General features: G+C 37.6%; 3 protein-coding genes across 3 annotated transcripts; 1 reads left to right on the forward strand and 2 right to left on the reverse strand.

Annotated features, from left to right (window-relative positions):
* Window positions 1-69: 69 nt before the first annotated feature.
* LOC103446486 ((+)-borneol dehydrogenase 2) lies at window positions 70-2,183 on the reverse strand. Its single transcript, XM_008385621.4, has 2 exons — window positions 1,807-2,183; window positions 70-1,024 (listed from the first exon to the last, which is right to left on the reverse strand). Exons 1-2 carry the CDS (start codon window positions 1,842-1,844, stop codon window positions 226-228), a joined length of 837 nt encoding a protein of 278 aa, XP_008383843.3. The 5' UTR covers window positions 1,845-2,183; the 3' UTR covers window positions 70-225.
* A 1,163-nt stretch (window positions 2,184-3,346) lies between these two features.
* LOC114819149 ((+)-borneol dehydrogenase 2-like) lies at window positions 3,347-5,257 on the reverse strand. The gene is made up of 2 exons (XM_008385622.4): window positions 5,105-5,257; window positions 3,347-4,301 (listed from the first exon to the last, which is right to left on the reverse strand). The coding sequence occupies exons 1-2, from the start codon at window positions 5,140-5,142 to the stop codon at window positions 3,503-3,505; spliced, it is 837 nt and encodes a 278-aa protein (XP_008383844.2). The 5' UTR covers window positions 5,143-5,257; the 3' UTR covers window positions 3,347-3,502.
* Window positions 5,258-11,305: 6,048 nt separating this feature from the next.
* Window positions 11,306-20,922, forward strand: LOC103446490 (uncharacterized). The gene is made up of 14 exons (XM_008385630.4): window positions 11,306-11,891; window positions 12,178-12,267; window positions 13,421-13,483; window positions 14,110-14,196; window positions 14,299-14,451; window positions 14,555-14,706; window positions 14,921-15,155; window positions 15,278-15,388; window positions 15,708-16,766; window positions 16,882-17,133; window positions 17,495-17,680; window positions 17,775-18,929; window positions 19,375-19,713; window positions 20,214-20,922. The coding sequence occupies exons 1-14, from the start codon at window positions 11,490-11,492 to the stop codon at window positions 20,499-20,501; spliced, it is 4,572 nt and encodes a 1,523-aa protein (XP_008383852.3). The 5' UTR covers window positions 11,306-11,489; the 3' UTR covers window positions 20,502-20,922.
* The last annotated feature ends 374 nt before the right edge of the window (window positions 20,923-21,296 follow it).

Raw genomic sequence — 21,296 nt, forward strand, 5'->3', positions numbered from 1 at the left:
GAAATGGTCAACTTGGAAATGTGAAAAAATACTTGTAAGACGCCTGGTAGACAGTTAACTGTAAAGAGAGATGGAAACATATTCGGCATTTCATTATCTGAAGTTGGACTTCTATGAAACAGATAAATGCATCAGGAGGAAACGGAAGTGCGGAAATCATTTTCCACGACAAACGCTCCAAAGATGCCAGAGGAAATAAAGGATCAACCCATTTAACTCTACTCATCATCTAAAGACTCTCAGTGAGTGATTCACACAAGTGAAGCCCCCGTCGATCATGAGATTATCCCCGCTTATATACTTGGACTCGTCACTTGCCAAAAAGAGGACAGCAGTAGCTACACCATCAACTGTCAGTTCCACTCCTTGCAAGTTGGCATTTTTCGATATAAAAGATCGGAAACCTGTCCAGGCATCTTCGGTTCTCGCATCCTCGTGCAGGTGAGCCAAAGCCAAATTCGTCGCAACTGCATAAGGAGAAACGCAGTTAACGCGTATCCCGTGATTCCCAAGCTCAGCTGCAACGTTCTTGGTCAGCCCCACTACAGCATGCTTGGACCCTGTGTATGCATGTGGTCCAATGCCTCCTAGAACACTTGAAACACTGGAAAGAGAAACTATGCTGCCCTTTTTCTGCGGGATCATTGCCCTAGCTGCGTGCTTCATTCCGAGGAACACTCCCTTCACGTTAATATCAAACACTTTCTGAAACTCAGATAGGCCTGCATTGCGGATGTCTGGACAAGGCGAACCTGACACCCCAGCGTTGTTGACTATGATATCCAGCGTGCCATACTTATCGACAGTGAAATCAACTGCGCGGCTAACATCATCCTCTACCGTGACATCACAATGGAGATAACAAATGTTTGGATCTCCGTTGAGGGATTCGCACACTTGTAAGCCGAGGTTGTCCTGCACATCAACTAAACAAACTTTTGCGCCATGTTTGTGGAACAGGCGCACAATGCTTTCTCCAATGCCAGTGGCTCCGCCGGTCACCAATGCCACTTTCCCTACTAACCTGAGGAGAAGGGAAGGAACTGAACATCCATGAGGGAAACCATAAACACATAACGTGACCCAAAAATTGTACATATTTTATTTATTTCTCACACGAAATTAAAATAAAATTTTAGTATTGTGAATTTGTGGCAATATGAGAAAGCCATGTTCAAAAAATTTAGCAACTGGTTTCAGATTCAGATGAATAAAAATTTCGAGATTTCAGTTGACCACAAAACCTTGATCATCTTAAGGGGATTTTCAAGTATGTGATATACACCAGAATGTTCTGTCGTTAAATCTTTAGTCAAGTATCGAATGACCAAGATGTAACGGCCAAAAATCTGGGTGCATAGGATACATGGTATAAATTTCTCATTTGTCTTTTATCATGGTGGGAAAGGAAAAAGAAAAATTGCAAATTAAAAGGAAAAGAAAAAACAAAAAGGGTTCATGAAACTCACAGAAACTGGCTGAAAAGTTACAAACGACATTTAAAAATCCCAGATTAGTTCAACTTCAACATTAACACAATCTGCAAACCCAGAAAATAAAACCCACTAATTTAACTGAAATAACCAACACAACTTACTACTGTACAATCTGAAGGTATTACCAAAAGAGTAAAACGAACTGTAAAAACCACACAGGAAATTTAACACGAATGATTTTCTGCCGTTAGATTCAAAACCCAGATCACAGATTCACATGAACAATAAAAGCAAAGCTATATACAAACCAGAAAACACAGAAATAGGTGGAGAGAAACGTATATGACAAAGAGAGGTAAGAGTTTGTTACCTCTGGAAGCTCGGAAGCGAACCCACTTGTTCAGTCATGGTGGTGGTGGACAAAACCTCACCACTCTTATTTTCTTCCTCTGATGTGTTTCGACTTTCTTTCTCTCTCTGTTTTTCTACTCAACAGTCTAACACACTTTTTCCTCAAGAAGTAGCCCCTTCAACTTTTGTCATGTTTACTTTTTCATGGGTTAACTATTTAGATTCCGCTTATTGTATTTTCAAGTCTTTACGTATGATTTAGAAACTCATAAAACTCCTAATCCATCCACTTGTTGTAATTCATAGCCATTCAATGTGGATGGCCACTCATCCTATCTACAACTCATCTACATCTCATATAGAAGTTCTACAACTCATCCCTCTAAACTTTGTCTAACACTCAAACAAAGAAGCACATGATGAAGATGTCAAGTCAAAGCACATGATGAAGATGTCAAGTCAAAGCACATGATGAAAATGCCAAAGCTCATGTAGATGACACAAAAGCTCATGGGGATGACACAAAAGCATGAGTGTGGTAGATCTTGATTTAGCGTCTTGTCTATTCATTTGCCTATATAAGGAAGGCCAAAGTGTAAGAAGAAATACAACATCAACAACATCAAAGAAAGCAAGAAGATATGAGAGAATAGAGAAAGTTATCTTTGTACTCTTATCATTTCATATAATGAATGAAAGCACCACTGCTACCATAAGGATGTACTCCAGTCACACTGATTGTAGAGGATCCTCGTAAATTTTGTGTCTTGTTTCATTTATTCCATTGCACACACACCGCTGATTTTATAACACGTTATCAGCATAAAAATCTCTCATGTTAGTAGAAAGCACAACGCCACAAATCTGGTGAAGCATTATGTAACGACCCGTCCCCAATTATCACAGTTTTTATAATTTTAAAATATGAATTTATGAAAATGCCCTTCAAGGCAAATGCGTTGATTTTTGTTGACCGTCTTGTTGTGTCACGTAAGATCCGTTTCCTTAGTGTATTCTTATAGTACTCGTCCTTACGAATGCACGGATGTAAACAGAACGTAATTTGAAGTTATAACGAAGAAGTTATAGACAAGCAAAGATAAGGGGGAATTGGTTTGACCATCATCTAGAAGGCTCCAAATTTTGTTGGAGTAATGAGGTTGTGACACGTGTGGCTATGATGGAAAAAAAAAGGAGATAAAAGAGGGGGAGTGCTGGCCAATCGGATCTCGTTATGCTCAATATTTATCGTATCCGAACCGTCTTGTTTGCACTGTTTACCCTATTTGTTTTGAAGGCTCTGGAGTCATATTTACGGTGAAGGTGTTTTCTTATTGCTCGGATTTGTTTTGAATGAAAGCTTCAAAATGATTCCGGAGGCCAGTGTTCTCCGAAGGTGAATTCTTCATACGCTTTGACATTTCCATGGCCTGGCAGATTCTATATAACTTATGATGGAAATGAATGCAACAATCCAGCAATATGCACACGAAATGGTGAACTCGGAAATGTGAAAAAATACTTGTAAGAAGCCAGGTAGACAGTTAACTGTAAAGAGAGATGGAAACATATTCGGCATTTCATTATCTGAAATTGGACTTCTATGAAACAGATAAATGCATCAGGAGGAAACGGAAGTGCGGAAATCATTTTCCACGACAAACGCTCCAAAGATGCCAGCGGAAGTAAAGGATCAACCCATTTAACTCTACTCATCATCTAAAGACTCTCAGTGAGTGATTCCCACAAGTGAAGCCCCCGTCGATCATGAGATTATCCCCGCTTATATACTTGGACTCGTCACTTGCCAAAAATAGCACAGCATTAGCTACATCATCAACTGTCAGTTCCACTCCTTGCAAGTTGGCATTTTTCGATATAAAAGATCGGAAACCTGTCCAGGCATCTTCGGTTCTCGCATCCTCGTGCAGGTGAGCCAAAGCCAAATTCGTCGCAACTGCATAAGGAGAAACGCAGTTAACGCGTATCCCGTGATTCCCAAGCTCAGCTGCAACGTTCTTGGTCAGCCCCACTACAGCATGCTTGGACCCTGTGTATGCATGTGGTCCAATGCCTCCTAGAACACTTGAAACACTGGAAAGAGAAACTATGCTGCCCTTTTTCTGCGGGATCATTGCCCTAGCTGCGTGCTTCATTCCGAGGAACACTCCCTTCACGTTAATATCAAACACTTTCTGAAACTCAGATAAGTCTGCATTGCGGATGTCTGGACAAGGCGAACCTGACACCCCAGCGTTGTTGACCATGATATCCAGCGTGCCATATTTATCGACAGTGAAATCAACTGCACGGCTAACATCATCCTCTACTGTGACATCGCAATGGAGATAACAAATGTTTGGATCTCCATTGAGGGATTCGCACACTTGTAAGCCGAGGTTGTCCTGCACATCAACTAGACAAACTTTTGCGCCATGTTTGTGGAACAGGCGCACAATGCTTTCTCCAATGCCAGTGGCTCCGCCGGTCACCAGTGCCACTTTCCCTACTAACCTGAGGAGAAGGGAAAGAACTGAGCATCCATTAGGGAAACCTATCCACATAACATGGCCTTAAAATTGTACATATTTTATTTATTTCTCACACGAAATTAAGATAAAATTTTAGTATTGTGAATTTGTGACAATATGAGAATGCTATGTTCAAAAAATTTAGCAACAGGTTTCAGATTCAGATGAATAAAAATTTCGAGATTTCAGTTGAACAAGAAACCTTGATCATTTTCAGGGAATTTTCAAGTATATTATATACACCAGAATGTTCGGTCGTTAAATCTTTAGTCGGGTATCCGATGACCAAGATCTAACGGCAAAAACCCGGGTGTATAAATCGTTTGGATATGCTTTTAAAATGATTGAAAGTTCTTTTAGAGAAAATATTTTTTAGTTTGAAAAGCAAAGTGCAAAAAACACCGGTCATGTCATTCTTCCAGGAAGCATTTAAATGTTTTTTCCAAATTTACTTACATTTTTATTACGATTTGTTCCAAAAACATTTTTATCAAAAATGCTTTTAGTCATTTTAGAAACACATCCGAGCTCTAATTTACTACTACATAATCTGAAGGTATGCCAAGAGTGAAGCAAACTGTAAACACCACAAAGGGAAACTAACACAAATGATTTTCCGCCGTTAGATTCAAACCTCAGATCACAGATTCACATGAACAATATAAGCAAAGCTGTATTTGCAGTTGCAGATTTAACACCCAGAAAAAAGCAATGAACAACAAAGCAGAAAACGCAGAAGTGGGTGGTGAGAAACGTATAGGAGAATGAGAGGTAAGAATTTGTTACCTCTGGAAGTTTGGAAGCGAACCCGCTTGTTCAGTCATGGTGGTGGACAAAGCCTCACCTCTCTCTTTTTCTCTGAATATATTCCTCTCTCTCCTCTCTGCTTTTCTACCTACTACACTTTCCTAAACCTTTGTCAAGTTTACTTTTTCTTGGGGTGATTCCCATTATATTAAAAAAAGAGGAGATTAGTTGTGGAATCTTTTCCACATCACTATTCAAATCATTTATTTTGTAAGTCTTAATTTATAGATTATTTTTGCAAAAAATTAATTCAATTCGAAATTATTTGTCTATTTAATTACGATGAAATTTCAATGTTTTTCTTATAACAAATGTTTGTTAATTTATTTGAACTCAATTTGATGCCTCAAATATTTCCAACTTTGGCTAATATTTTATAAGCATGAATTATGAGGTTCAACTTGAAAAAGAGACGATTCGTATCGTTAAAATTCGATATATGGGCCTCACAATTAATTCTTATTTATAAAAAATGGGAATCTCTCCCTTAAGACCAACTCGAATGGTAGGTTAAAAGCCAAATTTCCCCATTTATTCCCCCCCCAAACACCACCCAACCTATGCTAAAACATTGGGCTAAAAGCCAAATGTCAAAGCTGGGCCAAATACCCCCCATGCGAGTGGACTCGCTGGCACTTGGGCTAGTCTCGGCCCGCCCACTCTCCAACACGCCCCACGCGGTTGGCTTGCAAGGCTTTCCCGACAGGGGTGGGCCCCACTATCAGATGTGTGTCGGCCAACATCATCATCCCAACGGCTATAATTTTAATCCAAGGGCTAGGTTTTAAGGACCGTTGGTTGATCCAATGGTTCAGATTCAAATTTAATTTTTTTAGAATATGTTATTTTAAAATACATTGAATCAAACGGTTGAGATTGAATATAATTAAATCTAACGGTAAAAAAAAGATCTAACGACCCAAATTTAAATCCAACGGCTAAAATAATTAAAAATATATATTTAACTCAAAATTCACCCAAAAACTCTATCAATACCTATCTATTTGTTCAAACATCCACACAAAACTTAATTTTCTCCCACAATTCTTCCAATTTATCTTTCTACCATTTCTTTCCATTTCCAAATTGTTCAACATGGCAAGAGAGCATATTAGAGGTCGTAATTGGACATGTGAGGAAGATGTTACTTTATGCTTGGCATGAGTTTGAAAGATTGGTGAATTGAACGGTTGGTGAATTGAAAGTTAGCCCAGGGATGAAAGATTGGTGAAAGTTAAAGGCTTGTTTTGTGAAAAATTTAGTAATTTTTCAATATTTATCAGAATTTAAATATTTTTAGATTTAAATTTTCATAAAATTAATTTAATATGGTCTACATATTTATTTAAAAAAAAATTAATTTAAGAAAAAAATAGGGGTAAATTACATAGTAGCCCCTCAGGTTTGAGGTCTATTGCAATCTTATACAACATCTTTAAAACATTTCACTTTCATACCTCAAGTACTATTTTATTTCAATTTCATACAACCGTTACATTTTCCATCCATGGATCTGTTAAATGCTGATGTGGCTGCCACATGTATGCCATGTGGCTGCCAAATGTCTGCCACGTGGCAAATAAAATAATTTTTTAATTTTTTTTTTTAAAACTTGTTATCCACTTTTTTTTTTTTTCTTTCTTCTTCTTCTCTTTCTCTTTCTTCTCTTTCTTCTTCTTCTCTTTCTCTTTCTTCTTCTTCGGGGTTCGGACCCTTCTTTTTTTTTTTTTTTTTCTTCTTCTTCTTCTTCTGGGTTCGAACCCCTTTTTTTCTCTTTCTTCTTCTTCTTCTCTTTCTCTTTCTTCTTCTTCTGGGTTCGGACCCCTTTTTTTTTTTTTTTTTTTTTCTTCTTCCTCTTCCTCCTCATCCTCCTCTTTCTTCTTCTTCTTCTCTTTCTCTTTCTTCTTCTTCTGGGTTCAGACCCCTTTTTCTTTTTTTTTTCTCTTTCTTCTTCTTCTCTTTCTCTTTCTTCTTCTTCTTCTCTTTCTCTTTCTTCTTCTTCTGGGTTCGGACCCCTTTCTTCTTCTTCTTCTTCTTCTTCTTCTTCTTCTTCTTCTTCTTCTTCCTCCTCCTCCTCCTCCTCCTCTTTCTTCTTCTTCTTCTCTTTCTCTTTCTTCTTCTTCTAGGTTCGGACCCCCCTTTTTTTTTTTCTTCTTCTTCTTCTTCCTCCTCCTCCTCCTCCTTCTTCTTCTTCTCTTTCTCTTTCTTCTTCTTCTGGGTTCGGACCCCTTTTTCTTTTTTTCTTTTTTTTTCTTCCAATTTCAGGTTTTAAAAAAAAATTAAAAATTATTTTATTTGCCACGTGGTTGACATTTGGCTGCCACGTCAGCATTTAACAGATCCATGGATGAAAAATGTAACGGTTGTATGAAATTGAAATAAAATAGTGCTTGAGGTATGAAAGTGAAATGTTTTAAAGATGTTGTATAAAATTGCAATAGACCTCAAACCTGAGGGATTACTATGTAATTTACCCAAAAATAGCCTAAGTTCATTCTTTAATAATTCCGGGCTAAAATTTTAAGCTAGAATAATTGGAGCAGAAAAGCTGTTTTTGGGCTAAAAGCTAAATTTTCCGAGCTAAAAAATTTGGTTTTTAGCCCAATCATTGGAGTTGGTCTAAAGCCTCTTATAACTATTTAAAAATAATTCTACATCAGAGTAGAAGGACATATGATTGAGATTTAAAAAATTTCACCCAAATCAACGTGGGTTTGTTTGGGAGCAATACTTCACATGAAAGTCGATTTTTCATAGCTGAAGCATGAAATAAAATTATTTTGAAACTTTAAATCTCATTTCCAAGACCTTTGATTTAGAGATATGTGCATTTCTAATTTCACGTTCTTGATGTTGTATGGTGGGTTCCTATAAATTTTTCTCATCGATCCACTGTATTATTGAGAGTTTAGAACATTACTATGTGGTAGAATGTTTACAAAAATGAAGCACCGTGACAAAATCAAAGCCTTTATCCACAATATAATCACTTTTCAACGATCTTTTGGGAAATCTGAATTTGTGTCAAGTGCTTATCTTTTTATAGTGCTTAAGACAAATTTCAAGAATTTAAGCAACTATACGTGTTGAAACCGGTTGGGATTGGTATCTCCAGACTCCAATGGTTGTTTATGATCATCCTCTCTTCAAATGAAGAACCAATTAGTTTAGGGTTTAGAGTAGGCGGAGCGAAAGACGACAGGAGCATGTGTATCATCTTTTTTAGTGGTTGCATGATGAAGGTGGACCAGGACAATCGATCACTAGTAGGCAACTGCATTAGGCAAGTGGAGCCGTCAGCTCCAGTGCAGTCAGCATTGGAAAGAGATGGTCGAGGAGGAGAGGTGATGGAAGAAGACTGTTCCGAAACAGTCAGGGGATTAATATGGTTGCCAGCAAGGGTAGCTGATATTTTCAACTGTGATGCCCCGACATGACGATGAGAGATTATTCAATGTATCTAAAATAGAGAGCGATACACTATATGATATTATATTTCTTGACGAAGTTAATGAATTAGGTTTATTCGACATGTCCTATCATCAAAATATACAAGTTTAAGAGACAAATGATCTTGTGTTGGCAAACCACACAGCCCTCAACACTTAGTGGGTTTTGATGAGATGCGATGTGATTGGGGGATGGAAAAAAGTGATATTAGATATACATGAATTTGAAATGATTATGTCAAAAGAAGGAAGGGGAAGTCATAACTAGGGCCCTTTCCTAGGCAAGTGTTGGAACAAAATTCAGCATCATCGTGAATAGTTGAATTGTGCGAATTGATCACCTACAAACAAGAACAAGCATCCAGTTTCCAAAAAATAAAAAAAATAAAAAAAAAAAATCAAGAACAAGCATCTACAATTGATTTAAGGCTATCTCCAACCGAGGGATCAGCCATCTGGTTCTGCAAGATATTAATATTTTAATAAACAGTACAATGTCATATTTGCCTCCGTCTCCAACCGAGGCCCAAAGGGCCATAGGGCCAAACATAATTTATTATTTAAATTTCAAAACAACAACTTAAATTTAAAAACAACAACTTAAATTTGAAACAGAATGAAGTGAGATAGTATGCAAGGGTGAAAATTATGTGAGAAATTGTGTAGGAATGACTTAGGTATTTATAGGGAAAAAAGGTTTAAATTCATAACAAAAAAATAAATAATAATAATGTAAGGCAACGGCTAGCTGCAGTCAGCTAACCATTGTATTCAAAATTTTAAACTATTTGTATCGGTTATAACTGACACGATTGCAAACTATTCGTGTCGGTTATAACCGACACGATTCCGCCGAGTCAAATTGATTCCTGCGATGCCATTTATATTCAAATTACTATTCGTGTCGGTACCGACATGATTTCAATAATAAAAAATTATTCCTGTTGGTTATATCCGACAGGAAATCCGACAATTTTACACCAAATTCTGGCCAGCCCTCTGGCCTTTTGGCCCTTATAGATTCTGTAGGGCCCACGAGCCCTCTGGCCTAGCCCTTTGTTAAAGATGATTTTCGATCCTTTGGCCCTCCAGACCCTTCGGTTGGAGATGGCCTAAGATACCGATATGAGACTAGTTAAAGCTCGCCGATAGTCAAGTTAGTATAACATTTTCAAACTCAAGGCTAGAGAGCAGATTATGCCTTCTGGAACCGTTATACTAGTTGCGGGAGAGTTTTTTTTATTTTATATATATATATAGAATTCATATTAAACCTGGAGGATCCTAAAATATATCTAGCATAAGATATTCAAATATAAGATCCAGCACATGTGGATAGAAATACAACTAATCGTAGTATTGACATATTTATGTTCAGTTCCATTTCAACATTCACCTCTTTTTGTTAAATTCATTCTTCCCTTCGTACGAGTTTGCTGCTAAGAGTCCCTCTAGTCGATAAGTTTAGGTGTAAAGATAAATTTACAAACTTGATTGGATTTTTCAAACTAAGGTAGTTTAGACTATCTCTTAAGTAGGATGCCACGTAATAAAATTTGAATCCAGATAACAACCGTCATGCTAATTTTATGTGGATTTACATATCTATTGTGGAGCAAAAAATAATCAAGGAAATTATGGAGCGCGACGTGGATTTATGGGTAAAAAGATAAAGTTACTATCAAGGCACATCGGAATTCCTATGCGCAAGAAATAGATAATAACGACTCAATCAAGGTCAAAAGTGATCAAAATAAGTATTTATTCAAAATCTATATCATCAATCCTCATCAAATCCTCTCTACAAGGTAACTCCTATTTACTCTTTTCAAATTAGGATTAATTACCAAAATTAATTGGTTAATTTTCTAATTGATTGCAAGATATTCTTTTGACATAATATATTGCAATTAGAGCAAAAAAACACCATAAGTGGCTGAACTTTTTCTCCATATTGTTTTGATATTATTTTCCTAATTGATTGCCACACCCCTATAAATAGCCACAATTTCTCTAAAAAACCGAAGTTAAACTCCCTTATAAAATTTTCCAAATTTCTCCAAACACTTTTATCTCAAATTCTAACTTTATCATCGGAGATTCTTCAGCCAAAACTCCCCCATTCATCGTAGGCGCGTGAGGCTCTTAACCTTGACCTAAGGTTTTGATTGTTTTACAAGTGCATTTTCGTCTGAGAAGAAGACGGAAATTTACATCCACATCTATTGTGCTGCCAAATTTGAGATATGAGAAAACTTGATGTAGAATTATTATTTTTAAATGTTTTGTTGTGTGAGTCATAATAATGCACTAATCATAAATTAGGAAAGTTAGTTTTTATTTATCTGTTTTGAAGAGTGGGTCTTATAAATATTAATTGAATAAGAAAAAACGTATCAGTTGGAGCAAAATAAAATTTAAAATTGCAACATAGTCTTCAAATTTATATTTGACACCTTTTTTGGAGATACTAAGAGAGATTAAATGTAATATAAATGTAGGAACTAAGGAATTCTAATCTTGTGTAACTAAAATGGCTTATGCTCTCTCTGTGACATCTCTAATATCGTGACACTCATTGAGAAATTAAATTTAGAACATAAAGGAATTATCTTCAGATCTCTTTCTCCGAATCCATTAAATTTAAGAATCTAAACTATTGAAATTTGATGCAACGATTACGAATGACAGCCAACTTTAAAAATGATAATAATTTCAATGGTTCGGATTTCTATTAACGATCCCTTTTCATTTAGAACCTCCCTTCTGACCGATGAGAGCTCTCTCCAACACAAAGAGCCAAAATTCAAAAACCCCGAATTTTTAAGCCCTAATTTTCCCAAAAAGGTCACCTATTTTTAAAACCTCAAATCCCAAAACCCTAATTTGGGTTACAGATCAGTGAGCGAGTGGCAATGACGAAGGTGTATGGAACAGGGCCGTACGATTTCAAGCGCCACCATGTCGCCGAGTACCCGCTCGAGTACCCGGTCGAGGCCAAGCCCGGTTCGGCGCTTCCTAGCTCGATAACGCTGTCGGAGATTCAGCGGGACCGGCTCACGATGATTGCCGCCGATAATTGGTCCAAAACCCTAGACGCCTCGAAGCCCAAGAAGCCCTTCGAACCGGAGCTAGTGAAGGTGATTTATCGGACGGAGTTGTCAGTTGAAGAGGGTCAGAGAAGGGCCGTCCCGTCACAGAGGGTGATGATTCTGGAGGTCAGTCAGTACTTGGAGAACTATCTGTGGCCAAATTTTGACCCCGAAACCGCGACCTTCGAGCACGTTATGTCCATGATTCTCATTGTCAATGAGAAGGTACTGTGTTTTGGAATTGTAATTTGATGTTTCTGTACTGAGATTAGGGTATCTCTGGTTGCTAAGAAACTGTTGGCTAGAAAACTACTCCAAGTAGTTATTTTTCGGGTTAGATAGTGGAACGATTCTTTCATTTTTCGGGTAGTTGGTCCCCAAAAGTTGGTCCTGAACTTTGAAATTATTGATATGTAGCATTTATAAACAGGTTTAATGGTTATGCATTTCTTGGTAATATTGCAACTAACAATTATGATTGAACTTGTGTATCTCAACTTTGGAATTGCAGTTTCGAGAGAATGTGGCAGCTTGGGCGTGCTTTTATGACCGGAAAGATGTGTTCAAAGGATTCCTTGAGAGGGTTCTTCGGCTTAAATCGGTTTGTGCTCGTTTTATCTGATTGCCATATTTCCTCATGCATGAATAATGGTCAAGAGGATTGTTCCCTCATGTATGAATAATGGTGAAAAGGATTCTACTGTAATCCTAATTTCATTATCAAGAAAATCAGTATTAGTGACGTGTATTTGGTGGTATGAAACTTAAGTGACAATCATAGTTTGTGCATTATAGTATTGGTATATTAATACAGTTGGAGTGGTTTGTGTGATTCCTTCTTCATGATGATGAAACATTATCAAGGACAATATATCCTCGAGAGGAAATACCAAAACAAACTATCATTTACCTACACCAGGAATACTACAAAACGCTTTGAAGACATATTAAGAAATAACATCATGCATTTGAAAATATAACAGAAAATGAGCTCTCCTTAAACTCTGAATCTCTGATGACACTGATCCCCCAAAGGGAGGCGCACATGCGAACCCATTCCAACAATTAAGCCACCTTCTCACCCAATAGTGCTTTTGGATTTCGGCTTGTGCTGGCATGTTCGCATAGTAGTGTCCCACTTTCTGTTCTCCTGTCTATTTTTCATATAATTTTGGTCCCAAAACTTGTTCCTGGTGAGTTTTGAAAAGTGGAATGGAGAAGTTTACAAAATCTCTATTGTTTTTCTAATCAATACTCTGGTGATTCTCTCCATAAGTTTATCGTGTTCATGCATAGCAGTCACACCTTGTTTGGTTTTTATATGTTGACCTTTGGTAAGCTTACATGCTGGTGCACAATTCATATATTCTGTATATGATTACAGACATGGTTGCCATGCTCATTGCATTTTAACCAATTGTGGTCCACTTCGTAGCTGTTTCGTTTCGTGCTTGCTTTGAGATATACACAGGTAGCTTACTTAAAATATAAACAGTGGCAAATTTGCATGATTTATGATGAACCATCTGGTCATCGAGCATTCAAAAACTGATAGATGCTAATATTTGACTCAAGGTCAACAGAGTTGCTTTATGGCCATAAATATAATGTATGTATGCTTGATTTTTTATTTTTATTTTTTTTGTGTGTTTTTTAGTAGAGGAGGGGAGGTTACTAAGGAGATACATTTAATTTGAATGACTTCTTCAGGTGTTTTATGTTTCAGACTTATATTGATGCTTTTATGTTTGCAGGGAAGAGAGTTAAGCATAGCTGAGAAGACAAATTATTTAGTGTTCATGATTAATGCCTTTCAGGTATGGTAGCATCCTAATGTTTGGTTTTATACTTTATCTGATATGTCTAGTTCTAGAAAGATTTGTGGGCGGGCTACTTCCCATAGAGGGGTTTATTAGTTTTTACATCCATAAGCATCAGTGTATTTGTCCTTTCTTTAGTTTGTTAGTCTGGACGGTCTGTTTCATAAGTCCAGAAAACATTCATAATTTGCTTTTGTCAACTGTAGGTTGCTGTTCTTGTCTGCTTGTTTTATATTTTCAAATTGTTTGTCATAAAATTATCTTAGCATAAAAATTTATTTAAGTTCTAGTTTTGGCTTCATCAATGCTGACACATATTATCTTTTTTACATAAAGAGATAAGATACCTTTTGTGCACATCATCTATTGTTAATAGTATATGATTTGACCTTAGTAGAAGTTTAGCTCGCACACATGGTTCAGTTATCTTGACACAGCATCAGTTTTGTATATCGGTCATATGTGTAATGAGATTAATCGCTGAATGTAGTTATAAACATACAATTAAGTCTTGATGCCCTTATTTCATTTAAGGATATGAATATTGTAGTGAAGTACTCAATTGATTTGGGTGATGCAGCAAAGTACTTAATATTATACAATACTGATTTTTTTTGTGACAGAGTTTGGAAGATGAGATCGTGAGCGATACTGTCCTTAGGTTAGCAAGTTTGCAATCTTGGCACAGTCTGTCGTACGGTCGTTTTCAGGTAACACATATGTTGTCTATTTTGAAAATATGTTTCTGTTATCATCTGAATTTTTATGTGACCTGTATTTTATGGTGCTTGATTTTCTTTTTTCATTTGCAGATGGAACTTTGTTTTAATCCTGATTTGATCAGGAAATGGAAAAGGATGATAAAGAGGGAGGCCAAAGACGCTGCAAAACGCGGAGAGCCATTTGACCCTTCAACTACACTTGAAGTTCAGTTCTTGAGAAACCTCATTGAAGAGTTCCTTGAGGTTGTATGTCACACTAATAAATTCTGAGTAGTGCTTTGTGGTCTTTGATTGTCAATACCGAGGAATTAATGAAACTTTTAATTTGATTTTCGTGCTGTTCTAGATACTTGATTCCAAGGTTTTAGCCCCTGATCCTAGTATGAATGAAGATTATCACCTTGCTGATGCTATGCGTGTCGATGATGCTTGTGTTTTGTACTGTGAGAGGTTTATGGAATTTCTTATTGACCTCTTGAGCCAACTACCAACAAGGAGGTATATTTTGCAAATATGTTCATTTCCTTTCCCCTCTCTGTTTGATGCTCAATTTTTGAACAGATAATCAGTTTTATCCTATTGCCATTATATGTTTGGATCATGAGAGTTAGAGCTCTCAGTCCTTCATGCCCTATAGTTTTTCTTCTCTATTTATTATGTTGTTTCTATCTTGTTGTGATTGTACATTGTTTCTATCTTGTTGTGATTGTAGGTACTTGAGGCCACTTGTTTCTGATGTGGCTGTAGTTGCCAAATGCCACTTGAGTGCTCTGTATAGACACGAGAAGGGGAAACTCTTTGCACAGTTGGTCGACTTGCTGCAGTTTTATGAAGGATTTGAGATTAATGATCATGTTGGGACACAACTGACAGATGATGAGGTGCTTCAATCTCATTACGAACGCGTGCAATCTTTCCAGCTACTTGCATTTAAAAAGGTTCCTAAGGTCTGTATATAATCAGTGATATAAAGAGACTCTGGTTTAAAGGAGTTGCTGCATTCTTTTCTGTGTTTTCCTCTATAGATTGGTGCTAGCGTTCTGAATATTTCTCCCCTTTGTGCTTGTAGTTGCAAGAGCTTGCTTTGGCTAACATTGGTTCGATTGACAAGCGCAATGATCTCTCAAAGAAATTGTCTGTTCTTTCTCCTGGTGACTTGAAGAATTTGGTTTGTTCAAAGGTATGTATGACATTGATAGGCATGTTAGTTAAGATTCCGTAGTTTGAAATTTTTTCCCTGGATTGGTATTTATTTCTGCTAGTGAGTACTCAAGTGAAGATTGCCTGTCCATGCCTTTTCTGTTTTGAGGACATACATGTTGCAATCTGTATTTTCCTTTGTCTCCGAGTTAGCTAATTACTTGCTTTAGGAATGTCAGCTTTCCAATTTACTTTTCTCCATTTTCTCTCTTTTCTTTTCGGGTATGTGCTGAGTCATGAACTCATCACTATGGATATTGTAAACTTCTGTTTTACTGATATATTTTTCTGTTTTGCAGCTGAAGCTGGTTTCAAAGGATGATCCATGGTCTGAAAGGGTTGATTTCCTTATTGAAGTCATGGTTTCCTTTTTCGAAAAGCAACAGTCTCAAAAGGAAAAAATAAATGCCCTTCCACTGTACCCAAATGAACTCATCATGTGGGATGAAAGCCTTGTGCCAAGCATCAATTACTCTGGAGAAGGTTGTCTGGCCCTTCCAAAACTGAACTTGCAATTTTTAACATTACATGATTATCTCCTCAGAAATTTCAATCTCTTTCGTCTCGAATCAACATATGAGATTCGTGAGGATATTCAGGAAGTTGTTCCGCATCTGCATGCGTACATTAATAATGAAGGAGAAACTGCTTTTCGTGGTTGGTCAAGGATGGCAGTGCCAATCAAAGATTTTAAGATCAGTGAGGTAAAACAGCCAAATATTGGAGAAGTCAAGCCAGCTGCTGTGACAGCACAAATTACTTTTAGCATTTCTAGTTATAGAGGACAGATGAGATCAGAATGGAATGCTCTTAAAGAGCATGATGTCCTTTTTTTACTTTCTATTCGTCCTTCCTTTGAGCCTCTAAGTGCAGAAGAGGATGGCAAGGCGAGCGTGCCCCAGAGGCTTGGTCTTCAGTATGTACGGGGTTGTGAAGTCATTGAGATTCGTGATGAAGAGGGAACTCTAATGAACGATTTTACTGGAAGGATTAAACGGGATGAGTGGAAGCCTCCAAAAGGAGAACTGAGAACTGTGACCGTTGCTTTAGATACAGCACAATACCACATGGATGTCAGCAACATTGCTGCAAAAGGCGCAGAAGATGTTTATGGGACATTCAATATATTGATGAGGAGAAAGCCCAAGGAAAATAACTTTAAAGCAATTTTGGAATCCATTAGAGATCTTATGAATGAATATTGTATTGTTCCGGACTGGTTGCACAACATTTTTCTGGGGTATGGTAATCCTTCTGCTGCACAATGGACTAATATGCCGGATCTTTTGGAAACTGTGGATTTTAAAGATACTTTCCTTGATGCAGACCATTTGAAAGAATGTTTTCCAGATGATCAGGTTTGCCTATATACTGTCTTTATTTCTGATGTCTCTGGAACTTTTTGTTTGTCTCTCTGTTCTCCTTGAGGGTTATCTGACTAAAGACTTTCTTGTTTACATGTTCACTATTTAGGTTTGTTTTATTAGTCCAGATGGCACAGAAAACTTGAATCCAAGGCCTCCTTTTCGAATAACACTTCCCAAGACAATGAGAAGCAACACCAATGCTCTTCCAGGGAATAAGAAATCTACTAATGATGTCCCCATGGATAATTCCGATAGTGAGAAAGAAAAAATTGTTGTTGAAGCATACACACCTCCTGACCCAGGTCCGTATCCCCAAGATCAGCCAAGGAAGAACTCTGTTAAATTTACACCCACTCAGGTAGTTATTCCTTTTTTTACCTTGTGCAGCTATATATTATGATCATGTACAGTCTGTTTTCTTTTATTGCAATATACCAACTTGTAAAATTGACGTAAAATCCTTGGATGAATAAGAAACCAATAATAAGAAACTATATTATTAAGGTATAGGTAATTAAGCTCTTTTACAGTTTCAATGATTCTGTTCAAATCACATGGTAACACTATATACGATATAGGAATTTGTAGGTTGTTCTACTTTTAGATATTTTTCACATCTTTTAGTTACTCGTGAAGTTAAAGTAACAAACTTTTAATTAGGAAGCAATCTTTGTGCCATTTAGTCTTTGTATTAATAATTTCTAATCATCCTTGTGTAGGTCGGAGCAATCATCTCAGGTATTCAGCCAGGACTAACAATGGTCGTGGGTCCACCTGGTACAGGAAAAACTGATACCGCTGTCCAAATTCTGAATGTTCTTTATCATAATTGTCCGTCTCAGAGAACATTGATAATTACTCATTCAAACCAGGCTCTAAATGACCTTTTTGAGAAGATTATGCAGGTTCATATTTCTATCTTTTAGGGTGTTAATTCCTGCCTATAGCTATTTTCTATGTTGTCACAATTTTTTAATATTTCCTTGTTTGCTGTTTTAGAGGGATGTGCCTGCACGCTATCTTCTTCGACTTGGGCAAGGAGAGCAAGAGCTAGCAACTGATCTGGACTTCAGCCGACAAGGCCGTGTCAATGCCATGCTTGTGCGGCGCTTAGAGTTGCTAAGTGAAGTGGAGAGGCTGGCTAGATCACTCCAGTTGCCTGAGGATGTAGGTTATACATGTGAAACTGCTGGGTACTTTTGGTTGCTTCATGTTTACTCGCATTGGGAGCAATTCCTTGCTGCTTGTAAGGAGAATAAAGATAAAACGTCATTTGTTAAAGATCGTTTTCCCTTCAAGGAGTTCTTCTCCAACACACCGAAACCAGTCTTTACTGGTGAGTCATTTGAGAAAGATATGCGGGCAGCCAAGGGTTGCTTTCGTCATCTGAAGACCATGTTTCAAGAGCTTGAAGAGTGTAGGGCGTTTGAGTTACTGAAGTCTACTGCTGATCGAGCAAATTACCTGATGACCAAGCAGGCAAAGATAGTTGCCATGACATGCACTCATGCAGCTCTAAAGAGAAAGGATTTCCTTGAGTTAGGTTTCAAGTATGACAACTTGCTCATGGAAGAAAGTGCTCAAATTTTGGAGATTGAAACTTTCATACCAATGTTGCTCCAGAGGCAGGAAGATGGTTATGCTCGGCTTAAACGCTGCATCCTGATTGGTGATCATCACCAGTTGCCTCCTGTTGTTAAGAATATAGCATTCCAAAAATACAGCCACATGGATCAGAGTCTCTTTACTAGGTTTGTCCGATTGGGCATTCCTTATATTGAACTTAATGCCCAGGGTAGAGCCAGGCCAAGTATAGCCAAACTGTACAACTGGAGATACAGAGATCTGGGTGACCTTCCATATGTAAAGGAGGGTGCCATATTTCATAGAGCAAATTCTGGATTTTCCTATGAATACCAGTTGGTGGATGTGCCAGATTACAATGGCAGAGGTGAGTCTACACCTTCACCTTATTTCTTCCAAAATGTGGGGGAAGCAGAATACATTGTCAGTGTCTATATTTATATGCGTCTACTTGGGTACCCGGCAAGCAAAATCTCCATATTGACCACTTACAATGGCCAGAAGCTTTTAATCCGCGATGTTATCAACAGACGTTGTGCTCCATATGACTTCATAGGCCCTCCCAGCAAGGTAAGAATAAGATCACCACTTTCACTATGCAATTTGCAGATGTCATTGACCTTTAAAATGCGTTAGAATGCGAATGTATCAAATTGAACATCAGGCACACTAATGAAATACAAACGTAGTAGATGTTAAAGAAATAAGAATCGAACAGTCCATTTGTGAAATCTAAAGGTCTGTCAGCAAGTTGGTGTCTCTGTAGGCTAGTTTAGTTCTCATTGATCCCTTGGAACAAATGGCCAGGGACCTGTAAAGTGTCTTATATGGTATTGTTAAGGCATTTTGGGCTTTCTGACAGTTCTCTGTCAGAAATAAGTTTCATTCATCCTTACCCATTAGCTCTGCTAACTTTGCAATTTTACGCTGTGTGATGGCTTTAGTAAACTACTGTTTCTGTTGACCTTTGTGATCTCATTTGTAAAATAATGTTTTAATTGTGCACTGTTATCAGGTTACAACAGTTGATAAATTTCAAGGTCAGCAAAATGATTTTATACTGCTCTCTCTTGTGCGTACTCGCATTGTGGGTCACCTTCGTGATGTTAGGAGATTGATTGTTGCAATGTCTCGTGCCCGACTGGGTCTTTACGTGTTTTGCCGTCGTTCTTTGTTTGAACAATGCTATGAACTTCAGCCTACATTTCAACGTCTACTTCAGAGACCTGATCACCTTGCCCTTAATTTGAATGAGATTACATCAAACACTGAGCGTCACGTTGAAGAAACTGGTCCTATTCATCTTGTCAGCAGTGTTGATGAGATGATTGGTATCTACCAGCAGCTTTATGAGGTATGCTTTCCTGTGGTGCATTCAATTTTCCTTTTTCGTCATATTTTGATTTGAGGAGCAGATGGTGAGCGGGTAAATATTAAAAATATTTTGATTGGTCGAGTGCCCTTTGGACCTGCGTAAGTGTATCATCCATATTTATGAATTTCAATCCCATGCAATTAAAATCAACTTATAAGTTGGTCTCCTAATATGAATTGCAATCTCAAGGTTTCTAAGCCTTCACTTTCGTATGTATTCATTATTTAAACATCGTCGGGGTCATCTCCCTATATCTGATGCCCTTAAAATTAACTACCCCCCAAATTTTAAAATATATTATTTATACGTTTCTAAGCCTTCACTTATGTCTGTATTTGCTAAATTTCAACAAATTTGACTTTCCATCACCGTGCCATTTTTTATTTGTGTTCAGTAGAGTGAAAGGTGCATGCGATTTAACTCAAAATTTAATAATTGACTGGAATTTTGTTGGTTCTTTTTTTTTTTTTTTTTTTCAGGTAAAGTTTCATCAGTACATGCCTTATTCAGGTCAGGTAGGTGAACTCCTTCCGATTGATACAGATGTGCACCATCCCATGGATACAGATATGCCTGTAACTTCCGAAGGGGCACCAGACGATAATGCCCAGCATGGAAGCAATATGGAAGAAGACACTAAAGGTGGTGTCGTTGGCAATGGGCAGAACACAGAATCATTATTCAAGAACCATTCAAATGGGGAGACAGATGCTAAAGCTAGCGTGCCACCCGAAAGCAATTCTGATGAAACAGAATTGGAAGAGTAGTGCTTAACAGTGGTCCCATTTGGATTTTATATTGGTGTAATCTTCAAATCTGCTAATATACTCGAGTCAAGCGCAGTCCTTTCGTTGTATGAATGCCACTCATGAACGCCGCAATACACCTCAGATTATGCTGCTCTGGTAGCTAGTGAGCCTGCAAGTGATGACTACATCAACAGCCACACTTGCGCCGTGTGAGGATGTTTGGTGGTGCTTGTCGGAGTTTTTCTGTAGAGTCCCAAATGTACGCAGAAACCATAGGAACTCTACATGTTTTTGGCTGACTGTTTCTGAAGTAGGTGAAATCCTTCTGTAGCATTGACACAACTGTATCTTAGTCGATCTTTACGATATATTAGCATGCAAATGAATTAAGATGTAATGTTGTGGGATGGACGTCATTAGTGGCTTAGACACTTGATTACAGGTTGCGTTTTAGTTTCTTGATTGCTCGTTGCATTTTCCGGCAGCTATTTCCGATCATCCCATTGCCATATGTTCGTTATAGTCAAGAAATTCATGATGCTACAACTTGGACCACAAACCAAACACAGGATCATAAGCCGAAGCACAAACGAAAAATATAGAAACACCATATTTAACATGGTATTTAGGCATTACCAGTGCATCTTTCTTGGTGTTCAAACAAAATGTGGTTTGGCTTTGGTAAACAGAAAGATTACTAGATATCTCGGGCATAATGTCCTCACCGAGTACTCTACTAAAAGCCAAAACCATACCAATACCCCAAACAAAAAAACTGATGAAGAGGCAACTGACATAACACTAATATACATA

This window comes from Malus domestica, chromosome 07 (assembly GCF_042453785.1).
Source record: "Malus domestica chromosome 07, GDT2T_hap1".
In the NCBI taxonomy this organism is placed as follows: Eukaryota; Viridiplantae; Streptophyta; class Magnoliopsida; order Rosales; family Rosaceae; genus Malus; species Malus domestica.

Coding starts and splice junctions, on each gene's coding strand:
- LOC103446486 (XM_008385621.4), bottom strand. CDS start 1,844: ATGACTGAACAAGTGGGTTCGCTTCCGAGCTTCCAGAG. Junction 1,025..1,806: donor TCGCTTCCGAGCTTCCAGAG/GTAACAAACTCT, acceptor CCTTCTCCTCAG/GTTAGTAGGGAAAGTGGCAT.
- LOC114819149 (XM_008385622.4), bottom strand. CDS start 5,142: ATGACTGAACAAGCGGGTTCGCTTCCAAACTTCCAGAG. Junction 4,302..5,104: donor TCGCTTCCAAACTTCCAGAG/GTAACAAATTCT, acceptor CCTTCTCCTCAG/GTTAGTAGGGAAAGTGGCAC.
- LOC103446490 (XM_008385630.4), top strand. CDS start 11,490: ATGACGAAGGTGTATGGAACAGGGCCGTACGATTTCAAGCGCCACCAT. Junction 14,197..14,298: donor TGTCGTACGGTCGTTTTCAG/GTAACACATATG, acceptor TTTCATTTGCAG/ATGGAACTTTGTTTTAATCC. Junction 15,389..15,707: donor AGAATTTGGTTTGTTCAAAG/GTATGTATGACA, acceptor TCTGTTTTGCAG/CTGAAGCTGGTTTCAAAGGA.